General features: G+C 41.3%; 2 protein-coding genes and 1 pseudogene across 5 annotated transcripts; 1 reads left to right on the top strand and 2 right to left on the bottom strand.

Annotated features, from left to right (window-relative positions):
- Positions 1–7,331: 7,331 nt before the first annotated feature.
- On the bottom strand, positions 7,332–9,465 carry SPRR1B (small proline rich protein 1B). The gene is made up of 2 exons (XM_017513281.2): positions 9,309–9,465; positions 7,332–7,904 (listed from the first exon to the last, which is right to left on the bottom strand). The coding sequence occupies exon 2, from the start codon at positions 7,883–7,885 to the stop codon at positions 7,616–7,618; it is 270 nt and encodes an 89-aa protein (XP_017368770.1). The 5' UTR covers positions 7,886–7,904; positions 9,309–9,465; the 3' UTR covers positions 7,332–7,615.
- Positions 9,466–15,229: 5,764 nt separating this feature from the next.
- LOC108292403 lies at positions 15,230–15,632 on the top strand (annotated as a pseudogene). Its single transcript, XR_001820271.2, has one exon. The product of XR_001820271.2 is annotated as a cytochrome c oxidase subunit 6C-like (transcript).
- A 4,879-nt stretch (positions 15,633–20,511) lies between these two features.
- Positions 20,512–22,613, bottom strand: SPRR3 (small proline rich protein 3). Of its 3 annotated transcripts, XM_017513280.2 has the most exons (3): positions 22,557–22,613; positions 21,059–21,332; positions 20,512–20,962 (listed from the first exon to the last, which is right to left on the bottom strand). In XM_017513280.2, the coding sequence occupies exons 2-3, from the start codon at positions 21,311–21,313 to the stop codon at positions 20,825–20,827; spliced, it is 393 nt and encodes a 130-aa protein (XP_017368769.1). In that variant the 5' UTR covers positions 21,314–21,332; positions 22,557–22,613; the 3' UTR covers positions 20,512–20,824. The 3 variants fall into 3 exon arrangements, with proteins under 3 accessions (XP_017368769.1, XP_017368767.1, XP_037588996.1); XM_017513278.2 differs by having other exon boundaries at positions 20,512–21,332; XM_037733068.1 differs by having other exon boundaries at positions 20,512–22,397; positions 22,557–22,601.
- Between the last annotated feature and the right edge of the window lie 263 nt (positions 22,614–22,876).

Here is a 22,876-nt window from a genome sequence, read left to right as displayed (position 1 = left end):
TGTCTCTATTTGCAGATGACATGATTGTATATTTAGAAGACCCATTGTCTCAGCCCAAAATCTTCTCAAACTGATAAGCAACTTCAGTAAAGTCTCAGGATACAAAATCAATGTGCAGAAATCACAGGCATTCCTATATACCAATAACAGACAAACAGAGATCCAAATCAAGATCAAACTCCCATTCACAATTGCTACAAAGAGAATAAAATACCTAGGAATACAACTAACAAAGAACGTAAAAGACCTCTTCAAGGAGAACTACAAACCACTGCTCAACGAAATAAGAGAGGGCACAAACAGATGGAAAAACATTTCATGCTCATGGTTAGGAAGAATCAATTTAGTGAAAATGGTCATACTGCCCAAAGTAATTTATAGATTCAATGCTATTCCCATCAAGCTACCAATGACCTTTTTCACAGAACTGGAGAAAACCACTTTAAACTTCAAATGGAATCACAAGACAGCCCACATAACCAAGTCAATTCTAAGCAAAAAGAACAAAGCTGGAGGCATCACACTGCCAGACTTCAAACCATACTACAAGGCCATAGTAATCAAAACAGCATGGTGCTGGTACCAAAACAGAGACATAGACCAATGGAACAGAACAGAGGCTTCAGGAGTAACATCATACATCTACAACCATCTGATCTTTGACAAACCTGATAAAAACAAGCAATGGGAAAAGGACTCCATGTTTAATAAATGGTGTTGAAAAAACTGGCTAGCCATGTGCAGAAAGCAGAAACTGGACCCCTACCTGTCACCTTACACTAAAATTAACTCCAAATGGATTAAAGATTTAAACATAAAACCTAACACCATAAAAACACTAGAAGAAAACATAGGCAAAACCATCCAGGACATAGGCATTGGCAAGGACTTCATTACTAAAACACCAAAATCAATGGCAACAAAAGCCAAGATAGACAAATGGGATCTAATTAAAATTCAGAGCTTCTGTACAGCAAAAGAAACAGTCATTAGAGCCAATCGGCAACCAACAGAATGGGAAAAAATTTTTGCAATCTACACATCTGACAATGGGCTAATATCCAGAATATACAAAGAACTAAAACAGATAAACAAGAAAAAAACAAACAACCCCATTCAAAAGTGGGTGAAAGATCTGAAAAGACACTTTTCAAAAAAAAGGCATATATGAGGCCAACAAACATGAAAAAATGCTCATCATCACTGGTCATTAGAGAAATGCAAATCAAAACTACATTGAGATACCGTCTCATGCCAGCTAGAATGGTGATCATTAAAAAATCTGGAGACAACAGATGCTGGAGAAGATTTGGAGAAATAGGAACACTTTTACACAGTTGGTGGGAGTGTAAATTGGTTCAACCATTGTAGAAGACAGTGTGGTGATTTCTCAAGGATCTAGAAATAGAAATTCCATTTGCCCCAGCAATCCCATTACTGGGTATATACCCAAAGAACTATAAGTCATTCTACTATAAAGACACATGCACATGTATGTTCATTGCAGCACTGTTTACAATAGCAAAGACCTGGAACCTACCCAAATGCCCATCAATGACAGACTGGACAAAGGAAATGTGGCACATACACACCATGGAATACTACACAGCCATTAAAAACAATGAGTTTGTGTCCTTTGCAGGGACTTGGATGAATCTGGTAACCATCATTCTTAGCAAACTAGCACAAGAACAGAAAACCAAACGGCACATGTTCTCACTCATAGATGGGTGTTGAACAATGAGAACATGTGGACTCAGGGAGAGGAGCATTACACAGAGGGCAGTTGGAGGGGGGCTAGGGGAGGGACAGAGGGGGGTGGGGAGGGATGACATGGGGAGAAATGCCAGATATAGTATGCACCTAAAGTAAAATAAAAATAAAAATAAAAAATAAATAAATGAATAAAACAAAATATTATGCTAAATTAAAGAAGTCAGATACAAAGGACCACATATTGTATAATGCATTTATATGAAATGTCATGAATAGGCAAATTTTTAGAAACAGAATGTAGAGTAGTGTTTTCTAGGGGTCTGGGGGCAGGGGAATGAGGATTAACAACTCATCAGTATGGAGTTATTTGGATGAGTGATTAAAGGGTTCTGAAATTAGATAGTGTTGATAATTGCATGAACTGTGAATGTATGAAGGACTACTGAATATACACTTCAAAAGGGTGAATTGTATGTAAATTCTGTGTCAATAAAGGTATTTTAAAAACAAAGAAAATGGGCTCTTTTGTAAACATATATGCGAGAGAATAGAGGGAAACCAAAAATCTGAAGAGATAAAATCCAGAGTGATTTTGAGGGACAAAAGTTCATCAAAACTCAGGTTTGCAGTTAAGATTAGATTAAGTTTTGATGTCATCCCACCTAAGTTTATTTTCCCAAATAGTGTCAAAGGAGCCACAGTAAAGGAAGAAAGACATGGAAAAAGGAAGCAATAAATAAGATAAGCACAAGAATTTCATCTGTGAAAGAAATGTAGGTATAGTTACTAGCATATAGAACTGGCTAGGAGCAAACAGATTAGAAGTCTACTAAATTTTTGAGGAATCATGTTTCCAAAGTCCACCACAAGCAAGATCTTAAAATAAAATGAAATGAAGCAAAACAGCTTTCCAAGATCCTTAAATGACACTTAGTTAGAAAGTGAACTGCATTCTTCCAATCCATGAACATGAAACTTTTTTGTTTGTGTTATCTATGATTTCTTTCAGCAGTGTTTTACAGTTCTCCCTGTAGAGATGTTTTATGCTCTTGCTCTTCCTTTCACCTCCTTGATTCTATGTATTCCTAGTTATTTTTTGTGTGTGTGGCCATTGTAAATAGGATTCTGTTTTTGATCTGACTCTCAGTTTGAACATCATTGATGTATACAAATGTTACTGACTTTGTACATTGTTAAATGGCCATACTGCCCAAAGCAATCAACAGATTCAACATTATTCCTTTCAAACTATGAATGCTATTTTTCACAGAATTAGAAAAACCTATTCTAAAATTCATATGAAACCAAAAGAGAGTTCAAATAGCTAAAGCAATCCTAAACAAAAAGAACAAGGAATCACATTACTTGCCTTTAAGCTATTCTATAAAGCTATAGTAACCAAAACAGGATGGTACTGGTACAAAAACAGACACAGAGACCAATGAAACAGAATAGAGAACCCAGAAATAAAGCTGCACACCTACAGCCATCTAATTGTTGACAACGTCAACAAAAATGAGCAATAGGGAAAGAACTCTCTATTAAATAAATGGTGCTGGGCTAACTGGCTAGCCATGTGCAGAAGAATGAAACTGGACCTCTATCTTTCACCATCTGAAAAATTAACTCAAGGTGAATTAAAGATTTAAATGTAAGTCCTCAAAATATAAGAATCCTAGAAAAAACCTAGGAAACACCATTCTAGATACTGGTCTTGGGAAAGAGTTTATGACCAATTTCTTAACAATTGTAACAAAACTAAAAATTGACAAGTAGGACCCAACTAAATGAAAGAGCCTCTTCACAGCAAAAGAACCTATCAACAGAGCAAGCAGACAACCTGCTAAATGGGAGAAGATATCTGTAAATCATCTGACAAAGGGCCGGGCGTGGTGGCTCACCTCTGTAATGTGAGCACTTTGGGAGGCCGAGGTGGGCAGATCACGAGGTCAGGAGTTCAAGGCCAGCCTGGCCAAGATGGCGAAATCCCCTCTCTATCAAAAATAAAAAAAAATTACCCGGCTGTGTGTAATCCCAGTTATTCGGGAGGCTGAGGCAGAGAATTGCTTGAACCTGGGAGGTGGAACCTGGGAGGCAGAGGTTGCAGTGAGCCGACGGGAGGTCAGATCACACCATTGTACTCTCAAAAAAAAAATCATCTGACAAAGTTCTAATATCCTGAATCCATAAGGAACTTAAACAACACTACAAGCAAAAACCAAATAATCACATTAAAAAGTGGGCAAAAAACATGAACAGACACTTCTCAAAAGAAGATACAGAAGTGACCAAAAAACATGAAATAATGTTCAACATCACTAATCACCACAGAAATGTAAATCGGAATCACAATGAGATACCATCTCACACCAGTTAGAATGGCTATTATTTAAAAAGTAAAAAAACAACAGTTGCTGGCAAGACTGTGGAGAAGAGAGAACTTTTATACACTATTGATGGGAATGTAAATTAGTTCAGCCGTTGTGGAAAGCAGTTTGGAGGTTTTTTGAAGAACTTAAAATGGAGCTACCATTTCACCCAGCAATCTCATTACAGGGTATATATACAAAAGAAAATAGATTATTCTAACAAAAAGACACATCCACTTGTATGTTTATTGCTGTACTATTCACAATAGCAAAGTCATGGAATCAACCTAGGTGCCCATCAACAGTGAATTGGATAAAGAAAATGTGGTACATATACACCATGGAATGTTACACAGCCATAAAAAAGAATGAAATCATGTTCTTTGCAGTAACATGGATGGAGTTGGAGGCCACTATCCTAAGCAAATTAATGTGAGAACAGAAAGCTACATATCACACGTTCTCACTTGCAAATGGGAGCTGAACATTGGATACTCATGGGCATAAAGATGGCAACAATAGACACAGGGGACTAACAGAGGAGGGAAGAAATGGAAGGGGTTAAGGGCTGAAAAACTACCTGTTGGGTTCTATGCTCACTATTTGGGTGATGGCTTATTCATAGTCAAGCCTCAGCATCACACAATACACCCTTGTAACAAACCTACAAGTGTATCCATTCTTATATTGCTATAAAGAACTATCTGAGACTGGGTAATTTAGAAAGAAAAGAGGTTTCATTGACTCACAGTTCCATAGGCTGTACTGGAAGCATGGCTGGGAAGGCCTCAGGAAACTTACAATTATGGCAGAAGGCAAAAAGGAAGCAGGCACATCTTCACGTGACAGAGCAGGACAAGAGTAAAGGTGGAAGTGCTACACACTTTTAAACAACAAGATCTTGTGAGAGCTCACTCGCTATCATGAGAACAGCAAGGGGGAAGTCTGCCCCCATGATCCAATCACCTCCACCAGGCCCCTCCTCCAACATTGAGGATTACAGTTCCACATGAGATTTGGGTGGGAACACAGAAACAAACCTCCTGAATCTAAAAAAAAAGTTGAAACTATAGAAAAGAAAAAAATAACAAAAAATTTTTGAAAGAAAAGTGAACTGCAAAGTTACCTAACCAAGAAGGGCATAGTCCACAGTACACACTTCAGGTTTGATTATAGAGAATAGTATAAAAAAGGGATAATTCTACCTATGGCAAAAAAGTGAATAGCAAAGTTAAAAGGAGCTCCTTCCAGAGAACAGAATCAACACCTTAAAAGGAACTTCTACCACTTCTGGTATATTGGAATGGAAAGAGTGTGGCTTCACAATGCCTGCCCAGTTGGATTTCAGAGTACTAAGGCCCAGTGGCTGCCATGTGTCACCATTATCTTCCTTTGCACTGGGTAGTTTTGATTTAGTTTTCCTGTATCTGCATTGACATTGGATGCTGAGTAATAGGAAAAATGGCCCGTTTGTTTGTTTCATAGTTTTCTGAACAAAAGGAGCCATAGGAAGACATGATGGAGATAAGTTCACGTCATCTAGAGAGCCCAGATTTTGAACTTGCAGGTACCAAAAGGTTTTTCTTTCCTTGGAGGATTGTGTTCTGCTTATGAGACAAAAGGAACAGATGGATATTTTAGAACAAGGTTATTCTGTGGCTGAAGCTTGAGGAGGTCACCCAAATCTGTGTCTTTCTTTCTGAGCACATCAGTAAACTACATTTCTTAACTTTGTGAGGTAGATAGGGCTATGTGACCAAGTTCTACACAAATCAATAAGAACTGAGGTTAGGCATGCCATTTCTCTTTCCAAGTGGATAAGTTCCCTGGGGAATCTTCTCTATATTCAGTCTAATACCTGTTCTTGTGCTTGGATTATAGGGCACAGCACTCAGAGATAGTGAGACTGTGTCTCTTCATGACTATGCAGAAAAAAGAGTTTACTAATCTATATTGGATTTTTACATGCGTGGAAAATAACTTTTACTTGATGGAGTTCTAACAATATAGGGGGGTGTTTGTTATAGAAGCGAACCTATGCTAACTAATACTAGCATATGATTACAACTTTTTTTTTCTGCTTGGCTAATTGGTTTGGTGCTAGGAAGCACTTATACTTGGATATGATGGTAGATTTTACCTACTAATTAAACAAAAAAACCTTTAGGGTAATAAAGCTTTTAGGGTAAACATTTTTCATATGGGCTTTGTAATTTTAAATAACACAATCAAGTAAAAATGCCATGATCAAAAGTATCACAATTTCTTGAGTTATACCAATGGCATGCAATTTTTTTATTATTTCATTTTCCAACCTAAGAAAAAAAATCTCTTTTATACTGCTACAGAACAACTTGCTTTGTCTCCCAATTACAAACATAAGTAACTTTTTCTATCAATATAAATATACATACACATATATATGAGTACACTGTCGATAATTCTGTCTTTTAAAATCTGACTTGAAACACGTTGATACTGTAGGGAGATGAGTGGGAGTGGGTTTTACGGTTCTCACTTCCGTGGTTCCCACCTATGTGAAAGAAGCAGTCTCTAAACTGGATTAGCTTTTGTGCGTTACTCTGTGAGGACTCCAGATCTCCTGTGTGTGGTTGTATATGTGTGTATGTGTGTTTGAATGAGGGGTGGGGTAGGGAATGAAGTACATTCCTCGAGGACACTGTAAATGCCCCTGACAAGCACCACAAATCCCCCTTATTCTGTTTCTGGTCCAGAGTTGGCACTCAGAGACTAGAAATGACTAATTGAGATAAGGAACGGAGTCTGTGTGTCTTTGGATGTGTTTGGAAATCTAGGTTGTAGGTATCAGAGAGAAATGAGTGAGAAGAAGCAGGTTAGCGTATGTAGGAACAACATTACGTGAAAGAAGCAGGAATTGGCTGAATAAGTTAGCAGTCTAAAAGCCAGATTTAGAGAGAAGGCATTCAGTATTAGTGAGTCAGGGTCAGCTTAGACAGGTGCTAAGTAAATTCTGGCGTGACTCACCGAGTTGCAAGAGAGAGCCCTGCTCCAGCCCTGCATGCTTAAAGCAGCCTCTAGGTGGCATTGCACAGCCTCCCATAGGCAGCCCAGGAATGCTTGGTGGGGCAGCTCCCCCACCCTCCTAGTGTGAGCATCAGATGCCTTCTGGACAAAGTCCTTCTTCACCAACCCAGCTCTGCGTATAGCTCCTGTTTCATGAGGGAAAGGAATGAAGTTGTAGAGTCAACGACACACAGTCAAGAGTGGAACTGAAAGTGAATTTAATGGGGGTATAAAGGAGCTGAATCGTTTGCTTTCATCTTAAGTCTCTCTTCAGATGAATTGTGAGCAGCTGAAAACTAGCTCTGGTAGTAAGATTTCCGCTTCATTCAGAGACTCAGAGCGTGCTGGAAAGAAAGCCTCATAGCACATTCTTTTTTCGGGGAGACAGAATGCTAATTGCAAGGCAAATGGGACTCGTAAGCAGAATGGGATAGGGGATTCAGCATCTGGTGGCCGGCTCCTCCAGGGCATGGCTGTGGACCACATTACTTCTGCGTGGTCTTCTGCTGAGCTGGTGCTGGAGTGACTGTTGAAGGGCAGGGCTCAGGCAGCTTGGGGTGGCAGGGCTCTGGAACCTTGGGCTGGCAGGGCTCTGGAACCTTGGGCTGGCAGGGCTCAGGCACTTTGGGGTGGCAAGGCTCCTTGGTTTTGGGGATACATGGCTCCTGGGGTGGAGGCTGGCAAGGCTGTTTCACCTGCTGCTGCTGGAGCTGAGGGGGTGGGGCGCAGGGCTGCTTCTGCTGCTGGGAGCTCATGCTTCAACAGTGGCTGGTCCTAGAAAAAGAACAGATGATTTAAATGGAGAATAACTAGGGAAGAAGCCATGGTAAATAGCACTTCAGGTCCCTTAAAAAGCCAATGTTCTTCCCCTTCTTGACCACAAAGAATACTTGATTAATTTCCGAGTCTCTGAAAAAGAGGAACTTAAAGATGATTTGCTCTTCCTCCACTGGAGCAGGGCCGTTCCTGGTGCTCTTTTTCCTCCTACACAGCACAACAAGAGGCTTCTAGCAGGAACGTGAAATACTGGATCATTGGAAATGCGAGGTTATTTGAAAAAAAAAAAAACTAATAAATTCAATCTACTCACTCATTTCTGAAACATAGCATGGCTTATCATCTATTGTATAGCTCTGTCCTCTCTAGAGCCCCACACAATACCACCTCTGGCCTGGCTCAAGTGCTCCTCTGTCTTTTTATTTTATTTTATTTTTTTTGAGACGGAGTTTCGCTCTCGTTACCCAGGCTGGAGTGCAATGGTGCGATCTCGGCTCACCGCAGCCTCAGCCTCCTGGGTTCAGGCAATTCTCCTGCCTCAGCCTCCTGAGTAGCTGGGATTACAGGCATGTGCCACCATGCCCAGCTGATTTTTTGTATTTTTAGTAGAGACGGGGTTTCACCATGTTGACCAGGATGGTCTCGATCTCTTGACCTTGTGATCCACCCGCCTCGGCCTCCCAAAGTGCTGGTATTACAGGCGTGAGCCACCGCGCCCGGCCCGCTCCTCTGTCTTAAATGTTTTCCTTGTTCCTGCCTGTTTGAGCACTAACCAACCGCCACGGATTATTTCATATAGGACTTTTAGTGGCTTCTCTAGAGAAAACCTTCCAGAAATCTCTGTATTTCCAAACTGTTACGGCACTTGCCCTAATCACCTGGCCTTGATAAGTCACTATCATACATTGCATTTTAGTTCTTATTTGCTGAATGAATTGTAGCATCATAGGGTGCATTTTCTGCTGCTTAAATTCTTTATTTTTAACCAAATTGCCAAATATAGCAAGCTCTCACTAAAGTATCTGTTTAAAGAATAAAATTCTCTGTACTAAAATTATAAATAAGAGGGAATTATAATGTCAGGGAAAGTGCTGTGGACCTGGCTTCTAGTCCTTGCTTTATTGTAAACGTACTATGAATCCTTGAACAAACCAATCCCCTGCTTGCTGACACAGAAAGAATGAATGAAGAAGAACTGACAATATCTGTAGTCTCATCAAGCCCACAGTATGATTACTTTTAAAACAAAGATATTCCTAGAGGTTATAATTCAATTGAACAGTCTGCATGGCTATGGCCAAATTCAATAATGAGGGAAAAAAAGATATCAAGAATGCTGAGACACTAATAGAAATTAAACACCTAGAATGGATGGTAAAGAGTTCCAATAAAGAGACTCACCTGGTGTGCAGAGAGGAATAGTCCGTATGGCCCCTCAATGCTGGAATAGTGTTCCCAGCCAACTGGCTTTTTATGCAGGGAGCAAGCCCTGCCTCAAGGAAACAGGATCTGTCTGGGCTGCTGTGCCTTCATTCTTTACTTGTCAGACATGATTCACCCCTCTTCCCTCATCCACCTGTTGACTCAACTTTTGTGATGAAACTTGTGGCACTTGCTGTCTGACAAGGATGTCACCTGGGCTTTATCCCCCTGAGTACGCTTTGCTCCCAGGTGTAGTGCTTACAGGAAGGGTGTAGGCTGAAAGAGAAAGAAGGAAGACATTCTGGGGCTGCTGGAACCAGAAACAGTCATATCTTCTGGAAGGGTCTAATCTTTAGCACAGGTGACACTTATGGGGCTGTTTAATATTTGAAGTGGATGTAGAGATAAATAATAGATATTTCTGGGAGGCCAAGGGCATGGTGACCTGAATTGTCCCAGGTGTAAAAAAGTAATATTCTGTTAATCCATCACTCGGTATACTCATGCCTGGCAGGGGAAAGGAGAAGCTAAAATGATTCTTTTGGTTCTAAAAAGACTTTTCTCCAAGGGGGAACTCAGGGGAAACAGCATAAGGGCAGGCAGACCTCAGTCAATGAAGGAGAGCTCCAGGCAGTGAAGCTCTGGGAAGAACAGTCACATTCGAAGCTCTGGAGCAACCTGGCCCTGTCAGCCCATCCATTTATTCTGTCAAATGTGACAGCAGGCCCTGAAGACCCTGGCTCTCATGGGGATCCTGCAGTCAACATGGGAACAAAGGAGCTGGGATTCCCTCAGCCCTTATATCAAAGTTCACTCTCCTCAGGATAAGATGAAACTTAGCTCACTGCCTTGCAGTTTGCAACCTGCTGCAAGTATGGTCTTTGGAGAATCCAAACTATCCTTGAAACCCAGGTGTTGAGTGGTCCCTCCGTCATTATTTCCTCTTACCTAAATGTTTATAGAGCACCTGCTGGCTGCACAGCTGTGTCACTTCGAATAAACTTGAGCCCAGGACCAGCCAGCCACCACTAGAGGTTCCTCTGCTTAGCCATTGTTCTACCTTCCATCCTCACATGATGTCTGGTGTGTAGTAGCTGCTCAGAGAATTGACAATTATAGAATAAATGAGTAAATGGAAGGATGGAGAGATGGACGGGTGATGTTATTTGCAAAGAGACACCAGAGCCTGCTTTGAGGACTACCAGGAAATTTTTTGTAGGGGAAATCCTTCCTTGCAGGAGGCTCATAAGAAAAAAGCTGAGAAAAGCTGTAAAAGCTCAGCAAGAGACAGATGTTTCTGTTACTTTATCCACTGTGGTTTGGTGTGTCCCCACCCAACTCTCATCTTTAATTCCCACCTGTTGTGGGAGCCACCTCGTCGGAGGTAATTGAATCATGGGGGCAGGTCTTCCCCATGCTGTTCTCATGATAGTGAATAAGTCTCATGAGATCTGATAGTTTTATTTATTTTTAATTTTTTTTGATCTGTTGGATTTAAAAAAGTGGAGTTCCCCTGTACAAGTGGTCTCTTTGCCTACTGCCATCCATGTAAGATGTGATGAGCTTCTCCTTGTCTTCCGCTGTGATTGCGAGGCGTCTCCAGCCATGTGGAACTGCAAGTCCATTAAACCTCTTTCTTTTGTAAATTGCCCAGTCTTGGTTATGTCTTTGTCAGCAGCATGAAAATGAACTAATACATTCACTTATCTATTTCTCCCTCTACTTTTTAAGTAGTCACCTCGCTTTGGTCTGTGGCCACTGCCATCATCATGCCACTTGCTTCAGTTGAGCTCTTCTTTAGACTTGGACACAAGCCTCTCCTCAAATGTGCTCCCTGTAGACCCTACAAAGGGAATTATAAGCACACCTTGTCTCCAATATGGTGAGATTATCAGGCCCAAGGCAACCTGCTTCTTCTGCTTTTCAGCCCTCCAGGCCAACAGGCCCAGGACCTGGCTAACCTGAGCCTCAGCTCTGAGGCTCTCATGTCTTTCCTAGACCCATATGTCTTGGGGGAACTTTCATTCAAGATGCCCTTTAGGTGTTGACCTGATGCACCCACTTGACTTATCTCCTCTCCCTCAGTCAGCACTGCTCTCATTCTAGCTTCTAGACTTTCTCATTTTACTCTTCTGCTGTTTTGTCTAAAGACCCCCACTCCCATCCTACCCCCGGCCAATTTTTTTTCTCACTCTACAAGAAAGCTCAATTTCCTCATCAGTAGTGCTGAATCAGCCATGGATCTGCTGGGAAGCCATACGGCTGCCAATTGCAACTAATATCTCCACATATGCTTCTGACTTTCATGTCTGTCCTTCTCAGGATGAGAGAATGCTGCTAATTGTTTTTATTAATAGCAAAGCCTGATCTTTCTTGGACTTGCTGATTAACTGTACCTGACACCTCATGGATAGCCCTACAAATTCTCTCTACCCTACCTGTTATTCATACACTGTCATATGGCCCTTTTCATGCAGGCTTGGATGGGCTTTGTACAGGAGATACCTGGTAAAGTTCTCTGCAGGACCATACTGCATGCCTCTTTCTTTTTGGTCTGGGGCTCCTATGATACTGCCGTACAGGGCACTCATGGAATGTGTTTGTGTGTGCAACTGGGAGGTGTAGGGGAGTCAATGCATATGGGCCCAGACTTGACAAATGACGGTAGTGAAGGAAAGTGAAAGAAGACTATGGATAAATATTTCCTGCCTTCATCTCCAGGACAGAGAGTTCTGAGACCACTTCTTAAAGATTGCCAAAAAGTCCCGTGGACATTTTTTTATGGCTGCATACTAGTCTATGATGTATGTATATGTACCATATTTTCCATATTCAGTTCCACTGTTGCTGGGCATCTTGACTGACTTCATGTCCTTGCTAAAATATGTTTTTTGTGCAATATAGATGAAGCTGAAGGCCATTATTCTAAGTGAACTAATGCAAGAACAAAAACCAAATGTGAATGTTCTTACTTATAAGTGGTCAAGCATTGAATACACAGGGACACAAAGGTGGGAAAAATAGACACTCGGGAGTACTTGGGGGAAAGGTGGAAGGTGGGAATGGGTTGGAAGGCTGTCTGTCAGGTACTGGGCTCACAACTTGGGTGATGGGTTCATTTGTACACCAACCCTGAGCAACATGTAATTTATCCATGTAAGAAACCTGCATGTGTATTTCTGGAACCTAAATTAGAAGAAGAAGGAGAGGAAGAAGAAGATGAAGAAGGAGGAGGAGGAAAGAAGAAAAAGAAGTAGAAGAAGAAGAAAAAAGAAGGAAAGAAGAAGGAGGAGGAGGAGGAAAGAAGAAGAAAAAGAAGTAGAAGAAGAAGAAAAAAGAAGGGAAGGAGGAGGAGGAGGAAGAGGAGGAGGAGAGAAGAAGAAAAAGAAGCAGAAGGAGGAGGAGGAGAAACTACTATATGACTCAATTTTAAAAATGGTAAGACATGAGTTTCAGCATTCAATTTGTAGTTTCAGTAAGAAAGTATATGGTTGAGAGGAACTAACCATGTTGAGCTATGAGTAGAGCACCATATTAGGTACTTTATGTTTGAGAAGTGACTGTAAAATAATGGTTACAAGTGTGAACTCTGCAGCCAGACTTACTGAGTTCAGGTCCCAGCTCAGCCATTGACTGTGGGCAAGTTATGACCCTAACCAGTGTTTTAATTTCTTTGCACATAAAATGAATAGTAGTAGCTATCTCACAGTGTTGCTGGGGGGACTAACTAGGTTAATAACAGTAGAATATTTATAACAGTGTCTGGTACAGGGATTGTTCAATAATCATTAGCTGACATCATACATGCTAATTAAGTTACAAAGTCACCCTCTCTCCCTTTCCCATTACCCAAGGTCCTCTAAGCCAATGTCTTTGCAATTATAAATGACTAAGTGCTAAAATGACAACAATTCTATTGTTACAGTCCTAAAATAAGTCAATAAATTTACTGAGTTGCTGTTAAAAAAAAGTCGCATGGACTTGACTGTCAGGTGTTCTTGGTGATGGGCAACATGGTAATGCCTTCTTGAATGAACCTTCCTTCTCTGATTTTACTTTGTCCATTATTCGTCTTCCTTGGGATCACATTTCCAAATAAACTTCCTGCCCATGAGGCATTAGTGTCAGGCACAACTTACTGCAAGAGTCAGGTTAAGACAACCATGAAAAAGGCACATAATTCAGAAAGTGGGTATACAAACAAAATCATTATGAGGTTGGAATCAATGCCCAGAGCACAGAAAGTTGTACAGATCACTGTAAGAAAGTTGAACTTGATCTAACCTCCTTCTTTGGAGACGCTGGAAAGGTTGATGTGACTGAGGCTGGTCCTTTCCTAGCTTACCCCTGGAATGTTGCATGACAATAAGTTCAGGAAAGAATCCTTCTCTGTTCAGCCTCATCCCAGGGAGATCAGAGACTGAAGCTTGGGGAAGAGGCCTTCTTTACCATTTCAGGCTTTGAAGAACATTTGATGGAGAGTCATAAAAGGGAGAATCCATTTGTCTTTGTGATGTTTTGGCCCTGCCAGCTTCTGAGACTGCTTTGGGGAATGTGTTGCTGTTGGCCAGATGAAGGAGGCTTCAGGCAGACCCTGTCTAGGTGGTTACTGAAGAGGCAGACACTGAGGAGAGACAGTGTAATGGTGGACAGTGGTGACGTGGACTTTGTGGGAATGTGACAGGTGCTAGACACTTGAAGACTATGTCTCTAGACCCTGCGAAGGACATGTCCCAGGACATGCAGGTAAGATTATAGGAGCTGGCTGGCAAGGCTACTGCTAGAAGAACATTATTTTTGTTACTTAGCCATATCTGAAAGAGGTGATTATGTTGATAGAAGATCTCTCTTTCATGAGAAGAGGAAAAAGTTCACCTACTAAGCCAGGGCAGTGCTTACCCAACCTGGGAAGATATTCAGGTTTAGCTCCTAAAACCATCATTACGACATCGGTTGCTTCCGCTTCCTCCTTATTTACCATTTTTCCTTTCTAGAAATTTGTTTCACTACAAATACTTTGTATAATATTATTATATTTGTATAATATTATACAAAGAAAATGCATGTTTTCTTATGCAGTAAAAAATTGGATGAATTAAGAAAAAATTATTAAGAAAGTCAGGCCAAATTTTTGAAATTGTAATTACAAGAAATTTTTATTTCCCTTATCTACAAGGAAGTTCATTTTAACTAAACAGCCTCTGGTAATAAGACAGGTGCTGCTAAGGGAGAATGACCAAATTTAATTCACTCTTCTTTGAAATCAGTATGGAGGAATTCTTTCTGAAATGGAGACTCTTGTTTTTATTCTCCTTCATTTTGATGTCATCGACCTAACTTTCTTCTCTATGAGGATTTCAAAATGATGTGTTGTAAAACAAAGCAAAATCATATTATAAAATATCTATACCTTCTCCCACCACATGAGAAAAAGCACAAAAGCATCAAACCTTCTTCTTTTTTCAGATTCAAAACATAATCTTATTGTTCCAATATAAACGTGAATCTCAATAACTCAGGCTCAGCCACGTGGGAGATTGCATTCCCATATGCTGGAAAGTGGAATATTCCAAGACTGAGCAGTATCAGTTATTTCTCAAGTTAAATATAAGTTACCTGAAATGACACATCACAAAACATCCGGTGTTGATGTGTCCTGGAACTCCCTGCTGGAATATGTACTCAGTGCTGAAGGACTTGGTTAACCTTACAGTGACAACTGCTTGCTGATGGCAGTGGAAAATTTGAGGATTCTGCAGCTCTAGATAAAGATATTCCTTCAATTAATTCATTCCACTGATTACTGAGTGCCTACAATATGTCATATCACATTCTAGACACTTGGGATGTGTCATGAACAATAAGAAATATCTCTTGTCCGTTTTTCCATCAGTCTGAAAGGACATTGGTGTTGAGGTTGGCGTATGTCTCAAGGACAGTAACTACCATGGCTTCTGAAGTTTTGGCAAAACCTCAGATGCGTGGCCTTCTGGCCAGGTGTCTGCAAATTCATATGGTTGGAGCATTCCTGGTATCCCTGGGGGTTGCAACTCTATAAGTTTGGTGTGGCTGAACCAAGAAAGAAGGCATACGCAGATTTCTACAAAAATTACAGTCCCGAGAAAGATTTTGAGGAGATGAAGAAGGCTGGTATCTTTCATAGTGTAAAGTGATCTTGGAATAGAAAGAATTTCTTCAGGTTGAATTACCTAGAAGTTTGTCACTGACTCGGGTTCCTGAACCATGACACACGAATATGTGGGCTAAGAAATAGTTTCTCTTGATAAATGAACAATTAACAAATTAAAAAACAAAAGAAATATCTCTGACCTTATGGAGCTTACATGCTTTAGGGGAGGTTGGAAATAGACAATAAAGAAACATGAAGACTATGTAAATTATATATTAAATATACTATGAAAAAGGAATAGTAGAGTAAGCAACTGGGGGTACCAAAGAGGTGGGGTGGCAGTTGCAAATTCTCTGTGAGAAACGATTTGACTGGAAACAAATTAGAAGCCTGCTAAATTTTTGATGAAATTGTTTTGTTTAAGAAACCATGAGCCCAGGCTACCAAAGAGTGCATTTCAAAGTCCTAAAGTGACATCGAAGCAGGAAGAATAGCCCAAATTGCACTGTTCCAGAGGAGGGCACACAACCTCCTTCAGGGGAGGCTAATGAGAAAGGAACAAGGCTCAGGGAACAGGATCACCTTCCAGAGAGTAAAGCCAATGTCATATCAAAGAATTTTCATCGTATCAGTTAAAAGGGTAGGCTTCAGCATGCCTTCCCAGAGGGATTTCAGAATTGCTGTAGATCAGATACTAGTTTCCCACCTTCTTCTGTTTTCTCTTGGAAGTTTCTACTCAGGTTATCCTGTTTCTGCTCCACTATTGCAAACTGGATTGTGGCAAGAATGAAAAGGATTGATCTTTTTACTAGTTTACTGGTCTAAGAACAGCCCACATGAAGAGAATATGATGGGGAGATTTGTATATCACCCAGAGATCCTGAACTTGGAAGTCGATGCAGAGACTTTATTGGTCCTTGTGTTGTCTCTCTTGGGGAAGAGGTGAATGTGTCTGTGGGTAGAAATAAGAAAATAAGTAGACTTTTAGCAAGCAGAAGGCTCAACTGTGATAGAGAGTTGAGAGTTTACAGATAACCAATTCTCATTTATTTCTGGGCACACAACCATGTGTAGCTGGATGGGAGCATGTGGCTGACATCTAGCTAATGTCATTGGAAATGCAGCGTGTTGTCTCCATATCCAGAAAGTTAAGAGAAAGTGTGCTTCCCCCCACCTGCCATTTCTTTCCCTGCCTGCACAGTAGAATGCAGCAAGAGTGCCTGTTGATGGTGATGAGCCATGGAACTGAAGAAATCCAAGTCTCTGCCAACCCACAATAGATTACAGCACACACAAAACATTTCTATTGTATGAAGTCACAGACATTTCCCAGACTTTTGTCACAGAGGATAACATACCCTGACAAACACATGTGACATGAGTAGTAAGTTTTGTTTGATTATTATTTATTTCTTGGTTTTGGTGGTGGGAACGTTGCTTACTAGGGTGTGATAAAAATGTTAAATTGAAAAGTAATTATAGAAACTATAATTCTGTCACATTTCTTGAATTTTTTCTCTATAGGAAACTGGTACGGGGTCTTCTGTTTTGAACCCCTATTGTTTCCATAAAATTTACATGGGCAAAGGACAAGCTCCAACTTAAGATCACTCCAGTTAGATTTGGGAGAGATAACCTGCCTTCAGGTTGCTTCCAATCTTCTGGGGACACCTCTTTCCAAGGGAACTGCAGGTGTGGATAGGAAACAGCAGGTGCTTTGCTATTATGAGCCTGCTGCTTTAGATTCATAGGGAGGAGAATGAGATTTGGGAGGGATTAGGCTCAAGGCATTCCCAGAGGGCAGGTGGGTTCTGGGTTCAAAAAGTGTAGTGCGAATGTTCTCTTCAAATCCACTGCATTGTTCAGCGAAGGTATTATATAAAGCTCTCAACATCCAAGCTGACATTAAATGAGCTCCTATCATTTGGCAGGCAGTAGGCTGGACACTGAGTCTACAGAGAAATTCTGAGCAAGACAGAGAAGGTTTTTACCTTCATGCTTCATGGTCCAAAGTCAGATGTGAGTCCAGGGATCTTGGGTGTGATGAATACATGGTGTGGGAAATACAGGGCAGTTTGGGATAGGCTGCTGCACATCTGGCTAATTTCCCAGGTTTGCCAATTGGTGCTTACAGAGTATATAAGGTGGCAGGTGTGAGGTGGTAGATTGAATATAGAGCATAACAAAGAACAGGCAGATGAGATGGAATAAAATTGAGAAAATTAAGTTGGAGGCTGGCAAAGAATGAATTGGAAAAGTGGTTGACCTAGACCTGTCATGAGACTTTTCTCAGCCAGAAATATGAAAGTACAGGAATTCTCTTAATAGCTAGTTTTTATCTGAGCCAGAAAAATTTCCAGCAGTTATGGAAATCACAGCCTTAGGAGGAGGAAGAAACATGAAAGTATAAAAAAATAAGGAAGAACATGAAGAGAAACCAAATGAACATTTATTTATCTGCACAAGTTGAGATCAGCAATTAGGCTGTGAACCTGAAATTTGCCAAACTATGCATAGTCTTGACTTCTTCGGTTCTTCAGACCTTCATGAAGAAGCAGCATGCTGCTCCCTAAATGGCTAGATCGGTGGGGTCCTGCCAAGTCACAGAGGAGGAGAAAAGATGAGGTGAATGAAGCAGCTAAGACAAGACATCTATTTGCAAAGTCAGTGGGCAAGAGGTGACCTGGGCTGTCAGGGTGAATAGGATGTTGGGATATTCCAGGGACCCCAGCAGAAGATCAGGCATTGGAATGGGATGTGTGGAGAGGAGAGACACCATAATCAACCTCAAGAAGGAAGAGGCCCACACCCTTAGGATGCTCATACAGGACCTGTGCAGAGCCTCAGGAAGGTTTGTATTGAGTAGAAAACATATTTTTCCTCTAGCTCAGCAACATCTTGATTAACTTCTATTTTTTAATATTATAATAAATTTTATGAAAATAAAATTGTATAGCTGGGTGTGGTGGCTCATGCCTGTAATGTGAGCACTTTGGGAGGCTGAGGAGGGTGGATCACCTGAGGTCAGGGGTTCGAGACCGGCCTGACTAACATGGTGAAACCCCATCTCTACTAAAAAATGTACAAAATTATCTGGGCATGGTGGTGCATGCCTGTAATCCCAGGTACTCTGGAGACTGAGGCCGGAGACTCGTTTAAGCCAGGAAGACGGAGGTTGTGGTGAGCCTAGATTGAGCTTGAGCCACTGCACTCCAGCCTGAGTGACAGAGCAAGATTCCATCCCCCCCAAAAATATATTATATAATTCATAATGTGGAAAACAAAGAGCTATTAAAATGATCACTAACATAAAACAGCCAGAAATAACCACTGTTTATACTTTGCTGTATTTAGAATCAGGATTTTTTATCTTCCATCAACCCACATGCATACATATATATCTTAACAAAGACACACAACATTGTAAATGGAATGAATACCAAAAAAGCACACATAAAAATGCTTTAAATCACCATTTTTATGTGGGAGATATATTTTCCACAGTAAATATGTATTTTTAAAAAGCAGCTTCAAGCAATGGGAACAAGCAAGTGCATGACTTTACATTCATAATAGCCGTGTATCACAGAGGCCACTTCCCCATCCAGAATCAGCCTACTTAGTTGTGATTGGTCCTGAAATTATCTCTAGACTTTCTATCATAGAATCAGCAGTAATTTGAAGCCACCTCATCATGTGCATACCTAACAGACCCAAGTGACATCATTCTCTCCTGCCAGTTTGACAACTTCTCATCACTTCGTAATGATTCTTTGGAAAATTTTTGTTTTATCATTTCCAAATATCTCTGAGGCCTTGCAAAACCTATTTGCAGTACCTGTGTATCATGCAGGCGTAACCTGTCACCTGCTTCACACTCCTTTGATTTTATGGACCATGCAACTTATCAAGAAATGGAGTTTGTTCCCCAGTGATTACTGTAACCCTTCAGAAGTTTTGTCGTTCTTTTTCCTGTTAGAGATCATTCTGCAATGTCCCAGAGCCACTCAACACAGACCTGCAAACCTGTTGGTCATCCCTGAAATCAAAAAGACAAGGCTGCAGGAGAGAGGGGAGCTGGGAGTCTGAGGAATTATGCTCCAGGATGATGCAGAAACACAATTTTGGGGTTACCTTAATTAATTTGTGGGGCATTGATTTCCTTATTCAATAAATGGAGCAGCTCTACTAGGTGCTCTTGAAGTCTCCTTTCACTTCCGAGGTTTTCTAGCTTAATTACCTGCTCTTTCCTAACTTGGTGGCCAGTTATTCACCTCACCTAGATTGTGTAATCCTAATGCCTGCTTAAAACCCATGTCTTGTTTGGAATTACTGGATAAATCTGTTTCTGTGAGATTATTCTGGGGAAGAGAAAGGAAAAAAAGGATGAGGGAGAGAAAGAGAGAGAGACTGTATAGTGTGTATTTTTTGTGTGAGAAAGATGTGAATGTCCTAACTTCTAGACAAGACTGCAAATCATGCAACAGGCACTGTGCATCCTCCTCGCCCTCTTGATCCTCCAGCTTCAGACCTCCTTGCACATGGCAGATACCCAGCAAAAGGTAACATTGCCTTGAGAGCTTGTGCGAGTGATTATGTGAGTGTGTGACTAAAATGAATCTGCCTTTTAGTGAGTGTGTGTGTATGTGTATGTCTGTACGTGTTGGGGTATCTGGAAGGTAAAATGAATAAAGAAAAACAGAATATCAAGTTCAGTTTTCTAGGAACAGACAGGAAATCAGTGGGACGAATACTAAGGATTAGAGGTGGCTTGGAGCAGATACCACGGAACTCAGGCATAGCTCAGTTCAGTGCAAGAGGAGAGCCTATGGCTGCCCAAAGTGACACTCTCTATGCCCCATCGCAGAATACCCAAGTGTACTCCCCCTACACACACCCCCAAGTGTACCCCCGCTACACACACATAGAAACATACAGTACTGGGTTGAGATTGATGACTTCAAACCAACTCCCCTCTGTCTATACATCCTGACTCACAATGGGGAAACAAAGAAGGGGGAAGATTCAGCCAATGACACACATAACCAAGACTGGAATTAAAGGCAATTTAATGAGGACAGAGCAGGAAACATGCATTTCTTTTCATTCAAATCTTCAGATGGACCCTTAGCAGCTAAAGACCTGAAAAGCCTCTAAGACTTTCTGCTTAATTCAGGGGCTTACAGGATTCTTCAGGGTGTGTGTGAACAAAAGCTTCAAAGTACATATTTTTAGGATACAAATAAGAGAGAGACTATGACTCGGGGTGACAGTAAACTGATTACAAGGTCTACACAGAAGCAGATGGAAAGAGGGTGTCCAGCATCTGGTGGTCAGCTTCTCAAGGGCTTGTCTGTGCACTACATTACTTCTGCTTGGTCTTCTGCTGAGCTGGGCCTGGAGTGACCGTTGAAGGATGTGGCTCAGGGACCTTGGTGTAGCCTTGCTCAGGGACCTTGGTGTAGCCTTGCTCAGGGACCTTGGTGTAGCCTTGCTCAGGGACCTTGGTGTAGCCTTGCTCAGGGATGTTGACACAGCCTTGGTCAGGGACGTTGGTGTAGCCTTGCTCAGGGATCTTGACGAAGCCTTGCTCAGGGACCTTGGTGCAGCCTTTCTCAGGGACCTTGGTGTAGCCTTGCTCAGGGATCTTGACGAAGCCTTGCTCAGGGACCTTGGTGCAGCCTGGTTCTGGAATCTTGGTGTTTCCGGGTTGTTGTGGAAACTTTGGGTGGCATGGCTCCTTGGTTATGGGGACAAATGGCTCCTGAGGTGGAGGCTGGCTGTGTTGTTTCACCTGCTGCTGTTGAAGCTGAGGGGGTGGGGTAAAGGTCTGCTTCTGCTGGTAAGAACTCATGCTTCAAAGTATGCCGGACCTAGAGACAAAACAGCTGATTCAGTGCTTTGATTAAACAGAAATGAAGCCCAGTTTAATGATAAATATCTCTCATTTCATTCTCCTTCAGAGCTGAGAGCCTCTCTTTTCTTTCTCTTTCCCTGAATTTGAGATCATTGGATGCTTTGATGATCCCCACGTATCTTCCAGGGAAGCATGTAAAGTTTATTTGTTCCACATCCTGTAAGTGGGGACTTTCTCTGTGCTTCTTTTCTTCCTGGTACATCTAAAAACCCTACGTACAATGTGAAACACATACAAATATGCAAATATATACTATGAAGCTTTCACTTACACACTTTGTGAAGAATCTTCTAAGCCCCTGAATTAAGCGGAAAGTCTTAGTGGCTTTTCTGGTCTTCAGCTGCTCAGGGCTCACCTGAAGACTCGAGTGAAAAGAAATGCCTGTTTCTTGCTCTGCCCTGATCAAATCACCTTTAATACCACCCTTGGCTGTGTGTCATCGGCTAAATATTGATGTGAGACCTCAGGTTTTCAATAATTTGGAAAGATGTTAAAGTCAACAGTCTAGAATCTACTCACTCATGTCCTCCTCATAGAATGTCATCGTTCTCCCAGGAAAACCCTTGTGTAAACTTCCCCTCAAGCCTCCCACAATGCTGCTCTGAGCCTCTGTTCACAACTTGCCCACAGCACCTGCTCTTTGACAGGCTCTGCACACCATTGCTGCCTCCACATGCGCCCACCTCTCATGGCTGTCCTCCCTGATGCTCTCGCCTTCCTCATTTGCCACAGCATAGAACCTGCTTTCCCTCTGTACTAATCCCTCCCCATGCTGTATGTTTGCAAATTTTAGTCAAGCATATGTTTTCTGATGGATTATACATTCATGGAATAAAGAGAAACTTATATTTTGATCATCAAAATTGCCAATGCAGTGTCTTCTATATTAAAGATTTTCAATACGTATTGGAGAGACAATAAAAATGTCACTAAAAGTACTCTTGAAGTGGAGGCATATTGTCTTGCTAACTTAACAAATCTTTACAGAAATCACTCCCCTTTCTGATCCCAAGTTCTACAGCTGTAACCTGAGTTGAAAGTCAAAATATGTATAAGGTTGCCAAAAACAAAAGTTACTACTGCATTTAAAATAAATATATTCATTGCATGACAAAGAGGCCTCAATCAAAATGAAGTACTGATGGGAGACTATTAAGATGTTCCCAATGGGGAGACTCACCTGCTGTGCAGAGAAGGTCAAGCTGGTCAGCGCCTGGGATCTGGTGAAGAGTCTCTTGTTAGCTGGCATTTTATACAGAAAATGAGCCCTGCCTTAAGGAAATTGGATTTTTTTTAAGACTGCTCCACCTTCATTCCAGCTTTTGTGATAAATATCTCTGGCTTAACACTTTTTGTCACTTAAGCTCTGACAGTGATATCACCTGGGCCTGACCCACTGTCCATTCTCTGTGGTGTGCTTGCTGTGAGCAATGGGCTTCTTGAATGGTAATGAATTAAATCATGAGGAAGTTCCAGACTGCTAGGACCAGAAACAGCCAT

This window comes from Cebus imitator, unplaced genomic scaffold (assembly GCF_001604975.1).
Source record: "Cebus imitator isolate Cc_AM_T3 unplaced genomic scaffold, Cebus_imitator-1.0 Scaffold491, whole genome shotgun sequence".
In the NCBI taxonomy this organism is placed as follows: Eukaryota; Metazoa; Chordata; class Mammalia; order Primates; family Cebidae; genus Cebus; species Cebus imitator.
Note: the sequence above shows the minus strand (reverse complement) of the source record. Positions and strands in the feature narration are given on the sequence as shown.

Coding starts and splice junctions, on each gene's coding strand:
- SPRR1B (XM_017513281.2), bottom strand. CDS start 7,885: ATGAGCTCCCAGCAGCAGAAGCAGCCCTGCGCCCCACCCCCTCAGCTC.
- SPRR3 (XM_017513278.2), bottom strand. CDS start 21,313: ATGAGTTCTTACCAGCAGAAGCAGACCTTTACCCCACCCCCTCAGCTT.